The sequence below is a fragment of the Lissotriton helveticus genome, chromosome 11, assembly GCF_964261635.1.
Source record: "Lissotriton helveticus chromosome 11, aLisHel1.1, whole genome shotgun sequence".
In the NCBI taxonomy this organism is placed as follows: Eukaryota; Metazoa; Chordata; class Amphibia; order Caudata; family Salamandridae; genus Lissotriton; species Lissotriton helveticus.
The window spans coordinates 772,895,158-772,912,552 of NC_136072.1; the positions used below are offsets into that span (position 1 = coordinate 772,895,158).

General features: G+C 44.5%; 1 protein-coding gene across 2 annotated transcripts in view; it reads right to left on the minus strand.

Moving 5' to 3' along the window:
• The window catches only part of LOC144791889 (glutamine--fructose-6-phosphate aminotransferase [isomerizing] 1), a 214,894-nt gene that overhangs the window by 63,487 nt on the left and 134,012 nt on the right, over positions 1 to 17,395 (minus strand). For both annotated transcript variants that reach the window (XM_078666670.1, XM_078666669.1), the window contains one exon: positions 6,116 to 6,213. In XM_078666670.1, coding sequence (XP_078522796.1) covers positions 6,116 to 6,213 — 98 coding nt within the window. The remainder of the gene's footprint in view (positions 1 to 6,115; positions 6,214 to 17,395) is intronic.

The window sequence follows — 17,395 nt, forward strand, 5'->3', positions numbered from 1 at the left end:
ATATAGATACATGGATTATTTACTAGTCAAAACTGCATATATATTTTAACCGTCCCAACCCATGCATTGATGAGAAATTCTGAGTTACCTGGAAGTTAGCTTTCAAGCTGTACACTACTACACATAACAAAAATCTGGGACTTTAAAAGCTACCTCAAATTGATCACAGTTGTCAGGAAATATTAAATGGCCTTTGGCGGTGCACAGACATGGTTGTGGATGGGGTTGGGCCAAATTTGCCCCTACCTAGGGCTCTTGGGTTAGGCTAAAGGCAGGCATGATCAAAAGCCAGGCCTTGCAATCAGCCCCTTTGGGACACAACAGCCAGATCACTGCCGGGGTTGATCACAGTGGATTATGGTGAGGTTGTGGGAATACTCTGCATCACACATTATCCTTGTTATCTTGTTCTTATACAAAAGTTACCAATAGCAGTAACAAGAGGATGTCCCGATATTAGTGTTTAGATGTCCTTAGAGATGCCATCAGTGATATCATGAGAAAGTCATGAGCAGCACACAGTGGCAGAATGAGTTATAGTTTCCACAGTTTGCCAAAGCTGGGCAATGTCAGAGGGTTTTCAAGTTGTGCACTTTAATAGTAATATCAATTAAACCTTGTTTTTACATTCAAATAAAAGCAACCATAACTTTAATTTAACAACGATTTTTCATTAAATATTTGTTTGTTATACTGCACCCAGATCCTCCGACCCAAATAAACTGTGCTTAGCCATTGGCAAGCAGGCTCTGGGTGCAGGGATTGGCTCGGGTTCATAATCCATATAATGTTTGATATATGGGGGATATTTTTAGAGCTACGTTCACCAGAAGGTTTCTTGCAGCTAATCTTCTTCTTAATTAAAAAGGTACAAAGAGAGAGATTTTAAGGCCGGAGGCAATTTGTTCCATAGTCGAGGAACCATGGTTGAAAAGGAGATGCCATAGAAGGAGGATTTCTTGAAGCGTGTGACCACCAGAAAAATGACATAGGCAGATGGAAGAGTATATATGGGCATGCATTTAGTAAGTGTGGATTTCAGAAAATCGGGAGACAATCCATAGAAGCATCTATGGACAAGGCATGAGACTTTGAATGTAATACTTTCGTGAATGGTCAACCATTAAAGTTTAAGGCGGCAGAAGAAAAACAAAGAGATGTAGATACAAATCTGAGTGCTTAATTTTAATTGTTTTTAGTCTGTCAATTTATTTAGTTGGAGATGCCTCAATGAAGAGCATTACAGTAATCAAGACTGCGGCCAATTGGAAATTGCTTCCCCTTTGCAGGATAGATTTCAACATTTGTAAATGAAAGGAGCATGCTAAGACTACAGCTTAGACCTGGGAGTCCATTTTAAGTTTAGAAACAAACTTGAAGCCCAGACTTTTAAAGGTAGCTTTTTGTTGAGGGAAAGGGTCCGAGGTGGGAAGGCCAATGTAAGAGGGAACAAAATTAAAGGGTCACTGCCTATCGCCAGTGTTTCTGTTTTCTCCATAGTTCCCTGAGACAGTTTGTGTCTGTTCATTTCTGACATTAGATAGACAATAGATCATGGACTTCTGCTGGGTGCAGAGGCAAGTTAACAGAAAAATCAGTTGTGGATTATTAGTATACATGCAGAAGTCACAGCTGAACTTCAACGAGCAAGAGGAGACCGCGACAAAACAGGTACACTACTGGCGTGTTTGGCGCACCAAGACACGGAAGCGGCACCCATTACTGAGATCCGTAAATCCACGGGCACATTGGTGCGCTCCCAACAAGACATACTTGATGCGTTCAGGCACTATTATGCGGCCGTGTACAGCACCCAGGCACACTATCGGCAGGAGGCGGTGACCCAGTTCCTGGACCCACTGCCACTTCCCAATGTCACAGAGGCGACCAGGGATGCCCTAGATACAAAAATAACAACAGCCGACGTCTCCTGCGCGATACGCTCCTTGGCGCGGAACAAGGCTCCGGGCCTAGACGACTACCCCTCGAGCACTACAGCACCTTCTCAGCCCTGTTGATCCCCCGGCTGACCGCCATGATCGCGGGCGCCCTCGATCGGGGGGGAACTACCGGAATCGTTGCGGGAGTCGGTCATAGTGTTCTTCCTCAAACCGCACAGAGACCCGCAACAACTGTCCTCATACCGCCCCATCACGCTCCTCTCGGCGGATTGCAAAATCCTGGGGAAAATACTGGCCGCCAGATACGAACAGATATTATGCCCCCTAGTACACCCGGACCAAAACAGTTTCGTCCCTGGCAGGAACACGTCTCAGAATATCAGGTGAGTCTTCCATGTTCAAGATCAAGTGGGAGACGCCTTCCCCCGAGCGGCCTGCATCATACTAGATCTCGAAAAAGGGTTCGATACAGTGACCTGGCCATACCTCTTTGCAGTCCTTCGCCGGACGGGAATTGGCCCAACCCTATTACAATATACTCGGCTTCTGTACACCAACCTTTCGTCTCGGGTCGGGCTGGGTCGATACATCTTGCCCCCGCTACGAGTCGAGAGGGGCACCAGACAGGACTGCCCCCTCTCGCCCCTGATCTTCGCCTTGGCGGTGCAGCCACAGGCGATCCGCCTACGCCGGGAGGGTACCACCTGGGGCATTCCCATAGCGGATACGATCCACTGCGTCTCCATGTACGTGGATGACCTTTTGCTATACGTCCGGGACATAACTGCGGATCTAACCCCCATATGAACAGTCCTGTCCGAATTCGCGGAGGCATCAGGCCTCTGAGTGAACTGGGAGAAATCTGTGGTTTATCCACTGCACCATACCCCCGATCCCCAGGAGGTCCGGATCGGCACGCAGAGCTTATCCTGGAACACGGGCGCCACCCGGTATTTGGGTGTCCGCCTCTATCGCTCACCCGCTGACATCTATGAGGGCAACCACTGCAGGGTTCTCGCCAGTCTCCGCACCTCGGTGGGCTTCTGGAAAAACCTCCACTAGCCCCTATCGGTCGGGTAGGACTGAATACAATCTGGTGACAAGTTTTGTATCATTGTAACATCTCTGATCGCAATACGATGTACAATGAGAGCTCTTTTGGTAAAAAGTTAATAAAAAATATTTTTTTTAAACTTCAACGAGCAAGAGGAAGGATACATTTGTGCATTGCCTCTGGCTGTATGCAGCAGGATTTGCGTGCAGAGCCTAGACTTCGACAACGCCCAAAGTCTAAACCCCCACCTAATACAGTCATTTATGGCCTCATGGGCATCTTGCTCAGGCCATAGGGAGCAGACACTGGACCTTTCTATGGGCCATCAAATGTGCTACACTGCCATCTAACCAAACCAGCACTGCACAGCTTTGGCCTGTAGCCAACAGCAACATACAAATTAGCTGTTTTTGGCCTACCGCAATGAGCAGGCAGCTAAAGACACAGGGAACAATGCTTAGGAACAGGGCCTTCTCACCCAAACAAACAGCACACAGCCATGGGACATGCACAGCAGTATTCAGTGCTTTAAATGTGAAAAAATAAGTGCAGGTACTTATTAAATGGAGCTGGGGCATGGCTAGTGAGCGGGGTTAGAGGCCGGAGTGAGACATGATAATGCAAAACACTTCTATTGAATATTCATTTTGCCCTTGCATTGCGCTTGATAGTGGCCTCAAACTTTCCATATGTGCAGATTAACAGCTAAAACCCTGAATAAGTCAAGCCATCAACAGTACATTTAGCACTTTCAGGCTAATAATCAATGTCTAGGACGGAGGAGAATCTGGCAATTACACCGTTTGCAGGACAGAACAATACATGTGATAAATGTATCAATATAAGCAAAATGTGTTAACTTGTTACACAAAATGAAGGCCAAACAACAAATGTTCATGTTTCCTTGCTTTGTAATATTTGCAGCTTCTTAATATCATAATAGTTCTAATGTTCCTACTTGCTTGCATTTGGCACAATCCTTATGTATTCAAGAGTGCAGACAGACAAGCATTCCACGTATTTCTTTTACAATACCTACTGATTCTGTTCCTCTCTGATTTTGTTTCTCGCTCTCAAACATACACTCTCTATCTGGCTTCACATCTCTAACCTCGCTATCCCTCCTGCACCCGCTTCTCTCCCGTTTTAGCTAATTCTGTGCCACTCTCTTTACCCCAACTGTATCATATCACTCTCTCTACATCACTCTTTCTATTTCTAATCTGCCGTCCCTGCGCCTCTCTTCCACTTTCCATAGCTATCTGGATTTCTTCCCTGTCTCTATCTGGTTTACCCCTTCTGCCCCTATATCTTTTCCTACTTTAAACTCACTGCTCCTTCCTCCTCACTCTTCACCTTCACTCAACCCCATTCTCCCTCCTCTCCCCTCGGCAGAAGGCCCCACGACGGGCGAGCTTGCAGTGACAGAGTGAGCACTGCAGGGACCTGACAATGTGCAGAGTCCAGCAGGGAAGAGGTCAGGGTAACAAGAATACCGGCCCCGGATGGAAAGGTCAGTTGATCTCCTCCCACCTCACATGGGCACCAGGGAGGTCGCTTAGGCCTTCTTCACCACCTCATCCCCACCCATCATGGACTCAATGTTGCAGCAGGCGGGCGAGGTGGTGGTGGATTTGCAGGGGCAAGTGAGTCAGGAGAAAGACAGTCAAACCTCAGTGGGAGGCAGAGGGGTGAAAATTGCAGTTTTTACCTGGGTTCCTCCATGGCCACTCCGGCACACGCCCTCGCCAATGACCCAAACATTAACAAGACCACCCAGCTTTCACATTTGGCAGCGGGGTGGGGAGGATAAGGAGAGCTTCCATTTGGGTAGGAACAGAGCAGAGGCCCTCTTGCCTCAAGGGCATTCCTCTAATAGGCCGTTCAGTCCCCATTGGGCAGCTCCCCAATGTCACAGCTGAGCAATACCGACAGACGGCAAACGGCCAACATGCTGCCAAAAGAAACCGCATGCAGCTGGTGCACCGGCACCAGTCCAGTGCCCAACCCATCAATCTGACCCTAAGTACTGGTACTCTTCTCAACAGTGGAGAAGTGCCGGTACTCAGCTTGCTAAAAATAAGAAGTGCTGGTACTCAGTACCGGTGAGTACAGGACCATTTAAACCACTGGCAGTATCTGGCTTCACCTCATCCCACAAGACCAGCAGTGCACGGTCTTTGGCAGGAGGCTTTAGGCATAGGGTCTGAACTATGGTTGGTGCTATGCCCAGGCACATTCAACCAAACCAGCAAAATAAAAGCAAATGTTTTAAACAAAGTACATTGTGGTTAGAAACATCAAAGTTCAGTTGCTCCTTTAAAATGTAGAAGGGCACTGCTAATAAAGAATCAGTTTTAGTTGTTCCTTTAATTATAGGAGGAGAAACATTAACGGAAACCGAAAAATGAACTGTATGATGGAAAAGTCTACTTCAAATTTAACTCTGCGCACCAATAAGCCACTAAAAGGCTTCCATCCCAGGCTTTCATTCTAACAGGCAGATGAAGTAAGCAAGCTAAGTCTTAATTGTAGTGCCCACCTTCTACTTTTCACACAAGATCTAAAAGATTACTTTCGGTGTCGAAAGTCAATCCGACTGAAACTTTAAATGATGATTACCCTTTACTGGAACCAAAGAAGAAGAATAGATTTTAATTAAAAACGTACATACAACTTAAAAGATATTCAAGCCAGCGGATACAGGCTAACCACACATGCAAAGTGAATTAAGTATGGTTTATAACCCCATGAAGCAGATCATACTTTTGGGAGGTGTGTCGGTGTATAAACATTGCACAGGTTGCCTGGGTAACCATACATCTGCTACAATAGGAGGGATCAGAGTGAGCCAAATTTTTCCCAGGGCAGCAATTGCATGTCTTAATGTAAAATCAGGAACATGCAATAACACTCAAACCCACACATTCTCGGGAGAGTAAGAGCTCTGCAGGCCATGAGAACTGGGCCCTTCTGGTGAAAAATAAACTCACCAATGCAGAACAAAAGGGCTACCAATTAGTTTGGGAAATTTTGAATCAAACTCACCACTTCAGCGCAACTGAACACTAGCATATACATTCCTGTTTTCCGACATAAAACAGTGCAAATTTTGAAAAGAGAATTTTAAAAACAAAGATATTCTGAAGAGGATACTCACAGCAACTCCTGCATGATAACTCGTCCCACAGGCGATGAGAATTAAACGACGACACCTCTGAATCTCTTTCATGTGATCTTTCAAGCCACCTAAATTTACTATACAACAATAACAAAACAAGGCACCAAATGAATCAACAACTTACAACAATACTTTTATTCAAAACACTTCAGTCGAGATGGGAAACAAGGAGGATGCTAGAAAACAAAATTGATATAAGCATTTTCAAGCTGATAGTTTTGGCAGAGGCAAAAAAGGATGTTACTAAACAGGTACAGAATGGACAGCATCAATGCAAGGTTCTCTGAGACACAGAACAGGAACAGCACTGATATAAGCAGCACTGCATGCTTCTCTCTAACACACAAGTTCAAGTTTTTATTTAGTTGATTCAGACCTCAACCGAGGTCAACAAATACACATTACATAATATAAAATAGTTGTATTTATACTTTTAAAAGTGCTGTAAAACCCATTATAGGCATAGTAAATTAAGGTTGGAGAATAAAATACATGAATTTTTAACTGTTAAATGTATGCACTTTAAAAACAACTTTAACAAACTCTTTAAAAACTTAAACAAGTTATAGCAGACAAATTCATTTGAGGGAGACTTACACAGTGTGATTAAATCTTGACTGAAGATGACATTATATCTAAAACGGTTAGGTTTTATAAAACGTCGCCGAGACTCTACCAAACTCGGATTTGGACAGGTTGAAAATGGATCACTTTAGAGGATAAGAAAATATCCTGCATTTACCAAACTCTTGTTACACATTGCTCCTCCTCCCTGCACAAATTGAGGGAATACTGGCAAGGGGATGTTGGAACATTGGAAGAAGAAGATTGTCGGGAAGCCCTTGAAGCCCCCCACGGGACAGCCACAGCAATGCGCCTACGACTCATCCAATTCAAATATCTTCACAGAACTTATTACACTAGGGAGAGACTGTGGCGGGCAGGTCTGATTGCGTCCCCTGATTGTTTGAGGTGTGGGCAGGAGGTGGGCACCCTACTTCACACGGTGTGGAGCTACAGTGTCTTAGTTAGGTTCTGGAAGGGAGTGTGGGACTGTTTGTCTGAGGTGTTGGGATGGGAACTTCCACGTACCCCATGATCAGGCCTCTTACATGTTCTAGAGGGGGTGGGGGTAATATATATAAAAGGCATCTGCTGCTGTTGGGCCTCACCATTGCCAAGAGAGATGTGGCTCAAGCTTGGAAAGATACACGGGCACCTCCAGTGGAGGTGTGGAAAAAGGGGCTGGATTTTTGTATGGGGCAGGAGCGCCCCATTTTTGAGGCTCGGGCTGCCCTAGGAAGCACTACAAAATATGGAAGAGGTGGGCGGAATTTAGAAGTCTATGGTTAGAACCACCGGCAGAACGTGAAGATAGCTTGGAGATAGCATAGGGGTCGAAATGGAGGAACTGTATACATGGTTCTTTATGTGAAACGGTTTGAGAATGAGACAATATTGTGCAGTGGGCTAGGGAGGGATCCGGGAGGGGGGAGTTGGTAGAGGGGGAGTTGGTAGAGGGGGAGGTTGGGGACAGGGAGGGTGGGGAGAGGGAGGCCAAAAGGTGTAGAGATTGCCAATAATTTGATGCTGTTGATTTGTTTGCAGTTTTCTCCTGACTGTGGAGAGCTGCACATTGTGTGCAATCGCTCAATAAAATTTGTTTTGAAAAAAAAAAATGGATCACTGACATAATATCGAATACCAAAATATAGACTTACCTAAATATCGATGAAAAAATATAGAATGCAAAAATTCCTATCTACAAACAGGTAAGTACAATAATATCGAATCAAAAATATTGTTGTAAAAAATATAGTTAGTCAAAATATCGAATTCTTTAATGTCTTAAAAACTACTATTCCCACTCCGCAGAGTGCAACAGTAGGGAAAGCGCTGGATAGGGGGGAGGGTAAGAATTACAATTGCCACTCCAGTGAGTGCAACAGTAGGGAAAGCGTTGGATAGCGTAGGGGTAAAAATTACTATTCCCACTCCAGTGAGTGCAACAGTAGTGAAAGCGTCGGATGGTGGTAGGGTAACAATTACTATTCCCACTCCAGAGATTGCAACAGTAGGGAAAGCGTTGGATAGCATAGGGGTAAAAATTACTATTCGCACTCCAGTGAGTGCAACAGTAGGGAAAGCGTTGGTTAGCATAGGGGTAAAACTTACTATTCCCACTCCAATGAGTTTAACATTAGGGAAAGTAATGATTTAAAATATTAATAAAAATAAATTAAATATCAATACTAATAAAACATTAATTAAAATTAATTACCAATTTAATATTATGTAATAATTAATTAGAAATACAAATAAATATTAGTTATTAAAAATCAATTACCTATTCATAATTAACAAGAAATTGTCAATAACAAAAACGAATTATTAATACAAATTAATACCAATTAATAATAAAATAAAATCTTAGAGGCCCATGTCACCCGCTGCCGGTCAAACTTTATTGAATCCTCCCAGCATCTTGAGCCTAATCAGGCTGGATTTCGACCTGCCCACTCTACCGAGGCGGTGCCTGGCAGTCCTTGACACACTTAGGAGTAACGCTGACGTTGGGAGTCCTCAAGCCCTCGTCCTTCTGGATCTGTCTGCCGCGTTCGACACGGTGGACCATAACATCCTTCTCCACCGTGTCGAGCAGGCAGGCATCCAGGGCTCTGATCTCGAGTGGGTCAGATCCTTCCTCACTGGAAGAACACAGGCAGTCCGCCTGGGCCCCTATACGGCCAAAAAATCCCTTACGCCCTGCGGAGTCCCCCAGGGCTCCTCTCTCTCTCCGCTGATATTTAATTTGTACCTCCGGCCATTGATTCAATCCCTCCTCAAATGGGACATCACAATCTTTAGTTACGCCGACCACTTACAGCTCGTTTTCTCACTTAACTCCCCACTGGCTATCAATACGTTCCACGCAGTAATGATTCACATCCAACTCTGGATGGACCAGAACCAATTAAAACTGAACCCCGGAAAAACTGAGGTCCTCCTCCCTGGCCTCAGCCACGCCCATTGGGGCCCACAGTTCTGGCCTCCGGAGCTTGGTTCCCCTCCTACCCCAGCTAAAATAATAAAAAGTCTGGACGTAATCATCGACGTTGAACTTTCCCTCAAAGCCCAAGTTGGAGCGGTAATCTCATCATGCATGTTCCAACTTCGGAGGATCCGTAAAGTCCGTCACCTCCCCCCCGCGGCACTCATTCAAACTGTCACCTCATTCGTGCATTCCCGCCTTGACTTTTCTAACTCCATTTATCACGGTCTTCCACTATTCCTGTTAAACCGCCTTCAAGTCGTCCAAAAACAGGCAGCCCGCTTAATCCATGGATCGCCTAGATGGCAATCCGCCAAGCCTCTGCTTCATAGCCTCTATTGGCTCCCAGTGGACCAAAGGGCCGCCTTCAAGGTGGAATGCCTCACCGTTAAAGCTCTTCACTGCTCTAGTCGAGGGTTTCTCAAATCCCTTATCCGTCCCTACCGCCCCACACGTAACCTTCGATCAGCCCACTGCGACTTATTAGTCACTCCAAAAAACAAAACGAAGAAATTTGGTGGCCGCCGTTTCTCCTACCTAGTCCCAACTCTCTGGAACCTTCTCCCTTTATCTATTAAATCCTCCCTCTCTCTCCTCTCTTTCAGAAAACATTTAAAAACCCATCTCTTCCCATCCCCTAGTTAGGTTGCTCTGTTTCCCGTTTTTCCTCTCCTCCCACCCTGTCTAGCAGCGCCAGGAAGCTTCGGCGTCAGAGCGCTTTACAAATGGCACCTAACATAACATAACATAACAATTACCCGTAAATTCATTATCAATAAAGAAAAAGTATTTTATTACAATTACATTACTTCCCACCCTATTCCCCTATAAACCCACAACCTGCTACGTAAAACAAATTAATAAAATTATCATAATTATCAAAGAATTAATTAATACAAATGAATTACCAATTAATAAAAAATAATTACCAATTAAAAAATGTATTAACAATAAATTAAAAACCAATACCAATAAATAAAAAATATTTACTTAATTACAATTAAATTACTTCCCACCTATAAACTCACAACCCGCTACAGAACTAAAAAGCAGAATTAAATAAAAAAATTAATAATTGTTAAAAATTAATATTTAATTTAATATAATTAAATTACTTCCCACCCTATTCCCCTATAAACCCACAACCCGCTACATAATTAAATTACACAAAAATTAAATTAAATAAAATTCATTACTAAAAATGAAACCTACATTACAAAATTAATATACACTTTTCACACATATACTAACATACAAAACACTTAATTCGATATTATTCCAGGGGGACAGGTATTCTGATAAAGAAGACCTCCCCGTTCATTCATTTGCAGCACAGAATAGACGATCAAGGACGTTTTGCAGCGATACATGGGCAAATGGGAGGGACGGCTTCTAAACGTAGTGTCAGTTTATATACCGCCGGCACTTCAAACAGTGGCCCTACCGGCATTGGGAGAGTTTCTGCTGAGTCTACCGGCGGGAGACGCCATCATTGGGGGGGGACTTTAACTCAGTGGTAGACCCAGTATTAGATAAATTCCCGGTACGGGAACGCACATCCGGACCTTCCGGTTTTCTAGAAGCATTGGGCCTGGCAGATATCTGGAGACACAGACACCGCACCACACCTATCACTCGACAGTACACAATTGTTTGTCCCGAATAGACTACTTCTTGAGGCTTGGAAATGGTATGCACGATGTAGACACCATAGATATACTGCCCAGGGGAATATCTGACCATTCCCCGATAGTATTGACTCTCTCCAGCCAGGACAGGACTCGTAAGAGAATCTACCCCATACACCCTAACTTTCTGAAGATCCCTAAAATTAAGAGAGATCTCAAGAAAGCGACAACATTTTATTTTGACGAAAATGAAACATCGGTGGCCTCTCCCTCGATTCTTTGGGAAGCATACAAGACGGTCCTTCGAGGACAAGTAATGGCTTCCATTGCAGGGCACAAAAAGACACAGCAAAGGAAGCTCTCAGAGTTGGAACTGTCCTTGCACACAGCGAACGTAGCCCATATGGCGGATCCCACGGCGGAATCGGCACACACTTTGCAGCTACGCCAGCAGCAGTATAGGGAACATCTCAGACTGCAGGTACTCAACAATATCTCGGCTACAACCCAGAGAGTCTACGATGTGGGAGACAAGGCCGGGAAAATGTTAGCCTGGTTAGATAAAAAGGGGGGAGCAATAGAGACATACAGCAATTGTACACTAGTGGGGGGCAAATTCAAACACACCCCGAGGAGATTGTAAACACTCTGGCAGATCACTTCGAGAGGGTATATACCCCTGATAAAGAGGTCACAGAGAGTGTAGCATTGGACTCCCTTAATCACATCGTGACCCGGACACTGCCACAGGCAGCGGTCCAAGATTTGGAGGCAGACCTCACTATCAATGAAATACAACTGGCTATACATGCGATACAATCCGGAAAGGCCTTGGGCCCCAATGTGATCCCCATAGAGTGGTACAAACTCATGTCCGACGCACTTAGCCCACCACTGCTGGCTATGTACGCGGAGAGTTTAACGAACGCAGAACTCCCGCTGGATCAACGGACAGCGCCGATTGTGGCAATTCCGAAACCCGGTAAGCCACCGAAAAGACTGCGCATCTTACAGCCCAATCTCTCTTCTGAATGCAGAAGCAAAAATCCTCGCGAAGCTTTTAGCCACTAGATTGATGACCCATCTCCCACTATTGATACACCCTGATCAATCAGGTTTCATGCCGAATAGGAGCACCGCTTTCAATCTCAGACGTGTACATGGGGTACTAGCACGAGCTCCATTATTATTAGAACCAGCTGTGATCCTTTCCTTGGATGCCAGAATGGCGTTCGACATGGTAGAATGGGGACACCTCTTCACAGTCCTGTCCCACTTGGGATTTGGCCCCAAGTTCATAGCTTGGGTACGCCTTCTATACGCCACCCCAGTGGCTCACATTACAGCCAACGGCCACATCTCACATACACTCCAGCTGACTAGAGGGACCCGACAGGGCTGTCCCCTATCACCCTTGTTATTTGCACTAATCTTGGAACCGCTGACGACACTGATTAGAACGACGTCATTATTGAGAGGAATTAGCTGGAAGGAGGGGTGGGAGGATCATGTATCACTTTACGCCGTCGATATGTTGGTATATTTGACGGATCCGGAGAGAAGTATACCAGCACTCCTCACGCTCTGTGATGCCTACGGGAAAACGTCGGGATACACTCTAAATTGTTCAAAATCAGTATTGTACGTTCTGAGGGGGCCAGCGCCCTCACTCACTGTAGACTGCCCGCTTGTGTTAGCCACGGCCTCCTTTAAATACCTGGGTATATATACATCACCGACAATCAGATGGAATTCTTTGATAAAAATTTGAAACCACCCCTGGAACGACTGCGTAATGATGTGAGGCATTGGGCGCTATTGCCGCTAACACTCCTCGGTAAGGCAGCACTCTACAAGATGATGGCTCTCCCAAGGTTCCTCTACGCCTTAGAGAACACCCCTTATCCAGTCTCCACGGTACTTTCAGCAGGTAACCGCATTGGTGTCCAATCTCTTGTGGGGTAACCGACCGGCGCGCATTGCCCATATCAAACTGAACAGAAGTTGGTAGGAGGGGGGGGATTGCACTGCCAAACCTGCAACTGTACTACTGGGCTGCCCAGCTCAAAATCATCAACCAATGGATTCATGCGCCCCGGGATGACCCAGCCTACGGGGCTGACAGGACACAATTAGGCACAGACTGCATGCTTTCAGTGCTCTACAACAGAGGCCAAGCGGCGAAACTGATAGGACCCACGAAACATACAGCCACGATATGGCACACAGCACAGGCGAAGTTAGGCTGGAAGGGAACAATCACTAAGCTCACCCCACTCTGGGACGCCAAGGCATTGGGACAACTGAGAAGGAGTAAGGGGTTTACACAATGGGATAGCATTGGAATATCCATGGTGGGTGACTTATGGGACAAGGGGACAGTAATCACGTTCACCCAGCTCCAGCAACAATATAACCTGGGACCAAACGAAACTTACAGGTACATGCAGATCAGGCACGCATTGCTACAAGCAATACCGACAGACACCGAAGTCCCGGAATCCTCTCCGTTAGAAGATAGGTTGCTCACTGACTACATGCAACATAGTGCCACTTCACTTACCTACAAAAAACTAATAAATAACCTATCAGACCCTACACTGAAATTGCGCGAGAGGTGGGTGGAGGAACTGGGCGACATGGATGATACGGAATGGAACGAGGCGCTGGCGTCCCCAAAGGAGGTGGGCATTTCGGCTAAGTTCAGACTAGTACAGCTAAAAATCTTACATCGAATATACTATACTAGAACCAAACTACACAAGCTGCAAAGAGCTCCACATCCTTATTGTCTTCGGGGCTGTGGTGAAGAAGGTACATTATTCCATACCCTCTGGGACTGCCCATTCATAGTTAACTACTGGCGGCAGGTGATGCGCACGGTTTCACAAACACTAAAGGCCTCACTGTTACCAGAGCCACGTAAATGTATTTTGAATATTTGGGATCCAAATGACTTATCTAGATATGGTCAAATATGGGGCACATTGGCCATCACAGTGGCGAAGCGAGATATAGCACAAAAATGGGGTGCTTCAGAACTGCCCACCTTAGCGCAATGGAGCAGAAACATGGACGTGTTAATGTTGACAGAGCGAGCGGTGTATGTAACCAGGGCCTGCCCTCGTAAATGGAACAAGGGTTGGACTTTTTGGAATGTATATAGAGGGGAAATATGTGACCCGCTGCCGGAAGATGATGATGATGCCAGCTCCGACGAGGAGGAGGATGGGGAATGGGACTGAAACTGATGGACTGCTAACCACAGTGGAGTGTACAGTGAGATACCGCACTTGATGATGTAATTTTAAACTCCGATTGTATGAAACTGTATGTCTAGGTCGTCATAGAACTATTATCGTATTGAATGTCAACGTGTATGTTTCTTACACTAGAAAATAATAAAAACTGTTTTGAAAAAAAATATATATATATCGATATTATTAAAAATTCGATATATTTTAATGCCTATATTATATACTTCGATATTTTGAATTCAATATTTTGACAATCGATATTACTTACCTTTAATTCGATATGTTTAACCACTATATTGTGTCCATTCGATATTTTGTCCATTCTACATTTTTACTTTGATATTATGTCCATTCTATAGTTTTACTTCGATATTATGTCTTGTTACCGTTAAAAATACGTGGAAAAGGTCTTGTACTCCGCCCTTACACAAGTCTCAAATACCAGAGGTATGTTTAAGGGAGTTCCATCTGGAGGAATAAACTTGTAAAGGGAGAATTCCTAGTCGCAGAAGAATACAGAGCCTTACTCTATGTTCTAGCTGAACCTGTAAATAGTGCTCAGGAGTTTTATATACTATATTTTCCGCAATTTTTTTCCTAATATTTTAATTGGGTACAGTGCTCCTAATCTAATACAAAGCTTATTCTCTGCGTCATATGTTTTAGAAGGAGCTTCTGCTGCACTGGAGACCAGGCCTGCAAAAGTGCTACAGGGCATTGTGATGCCTCAAGAGCTACTTTAAGGTTCCTATTAAAAGTATGCAGTGCCGATTCTTCTCTAAAAGTGTCTAATTTTAATATGCGTCTTAGGGTGCCAGGAGCAGCGTGTAAGAGATTAAAAGCCAACCGTATAATATTGGAAACGGCTTGAGCGTATGTGCTCGTTAAAGAGAGCGCGAGACGCAAGGCTAGTATGGGGTCTGATTGGGTGACTTTTAGCTTTTTCCATAGGATAATCCCTTCTTCCACTTTTATTGGAAGCCAGGTTTTGATCTGTATATATTTCAAAGCATATGATAAAATGGGTGGAATTTTCATACTGTAGACCTCAAGCGTGGATTTGATGTGTCTATTCCCAGTTGAGCAATAAAATCTATGCAATGTCCCAGCATGGGCGTCTGCTTTATGACCAAGATGCTGTAGGTGGGAAGCTTTCTGAAGGTTATACGAAAAGATTTGACCTAAATAGGCGTATTCTTTCACTATCTCAATCGATTTACCTCCCAGTGTCCAGGTGAAAGGCGGAAATTTCCTTCTTCCTCTAAAAGGTAAAAGTTTTGTTTTAGAGATGCTAGGGACCAAGAAATTTTCTTTTACGCATCTATTCAGTTCGATCACATTTCTTGGAGGCCAATTGGGGTACGATAGAATATAACAATTTTATATGCATACATTAGGCTATGGATATCTTTCTGCGTTAGTTATGGAGGAAAATTATTGGTTTGAGAAAAAATACCCAGGTAGATCGCTTATGTAAATAGAGAATAGCAAGGGGCAAGGAGGCATCCTTGTTTCAGACCATTTATCGTAGAAATTGGACTAGTTAGGCCCCTTTCTCCCCCCCCCCATTTGGACTCTACACCATTTTGCTGTATGCAAAGAAATTATTATTGTAAGGAGGTCATGGGGACACCTTAAACTCTCTAGCTTTTTCCATAAACTTGGCCTATCCAAGCTATCAAAAGCAGTTAAGAAATCAATAAAAGCACAATAAACTATTTTGAGATTTTAGCACTACATACTTATCAAGGACAGTCTGGAGGATAGCATTATTGTCCATGACTGAATGTTTTGGGTGAAAGCTAGCCTGTGTCGTAGGAATCACATCATTGGAGAACGCCCAATCTTTTAGGTGGTCCAATACACATGCTGCAGAGATCTTTCCAGTGGTGTCTAGAAGGGCGATTTGTCTATAGTTAATTGGATTCGATACAGAGCCTTTTTTTTAAAATGCTCCCTCGCCAAGATTTTGGTATTTTCCCAGAGTCAAAACAGTATTGAAAAACACACACACAACACAGGTGCAGCATGGGCTGCAGCAGAGGTTAGTACTGTAGACTTCCCACAGATAATTTCCTCGGTGCAACATCTTCTGCACTTGTTTCAGATGAGCAGCATGTTGCAGAGTAGCACTTGAAAGCGAGCCTGATGTCCAAAACCCCCGCCAAGCTCAGACGAGAATGTAAACCTGGTTTACTTTATCTTTTTGTACATTTTATTATCTAGACTTTTAATGACTGAAACCTCGCCCCTGAAGAATCTCTACCACCGATGGACCTTAACCCTGATGGACCGCAACCCCCATTACAAAGTGGTGGTAGTTACTGGAAATGTGGACTATGGGATGCAGTTGCCGCTCAAAAGTCCTTCAAATGCTTTTCTAACCCGTAGATCATAAAGTTGCATCATTGCTACTAAGACTAAATTGCATTCAACAATGGGCTCAGATCTACTAACCGAGCGCTATTTAACCATGAAATAACAGAGGAGGCAGACTGCAGGCAGCTGGATATAGTCACTGGCTGTTCATTTTCACTTCACAAGGACAAAGAGAATGAAAAGAGAAAGCATGATTTGGCTAATAGCAATGCTCTGAAAGGGCACTTGAAGTGTTCTAATAGCCTTGATCAGGGTCGTTGAAGGTTCTCAGTTATAAAAAAAAACTTGAGAAAAAGCTTTGCTCACAGAGCTGCCTGATTTGAGGAGCACCTATGGGTCGAGCTGTGGACGTGATTAATTCCTAATGTTAGATTTGGTTTAGCGAGGGTATGTCAGAAAGCCGACCTAAGGGACTGAGATGCAACTAATATCTCCCACTTTCATTAGAGAGTGGAAGATCTAACTGGAGGTTCTCAGTCTTTCTTGCAGGCATGAAGATCAAGACTTCCAGCGAAACCTAGGAAGGCCAATTCAGTATAAGACTGGTCTTAAGCTGAAGGCAGACAGTTTTTACAGAGCCTCTCTGGTCGCATGACATTTCTGAAAAGCAGGGCAATGCTGGAGATGAGGAATAGGAGGATGGTGTTGGAAATGAGGAATAGGAGGATGGTGTTGGAGATGAGGAAGAGGAGGATGGTGTTGGAGATGAGGAAGAGGAGGATGGTGTTGGAGATGAGGAAGAAGAGGATAGTGCTGGAGATGAGGAACCATGCAGAACTGTCAGACAAGGTCCGAAATGACAGCCCGTGGGCGACAGCACAGAAGGCATGGGTGGGACCTTGCTCAAAATCAAAAGGATGGGGTCACGCATGCCTTAGATGTCGAGCAAGGTGAGGTTGCTTTGCAAGGGTGTCTCAATTAGGAGATTTGGGGTGTCGGTGCT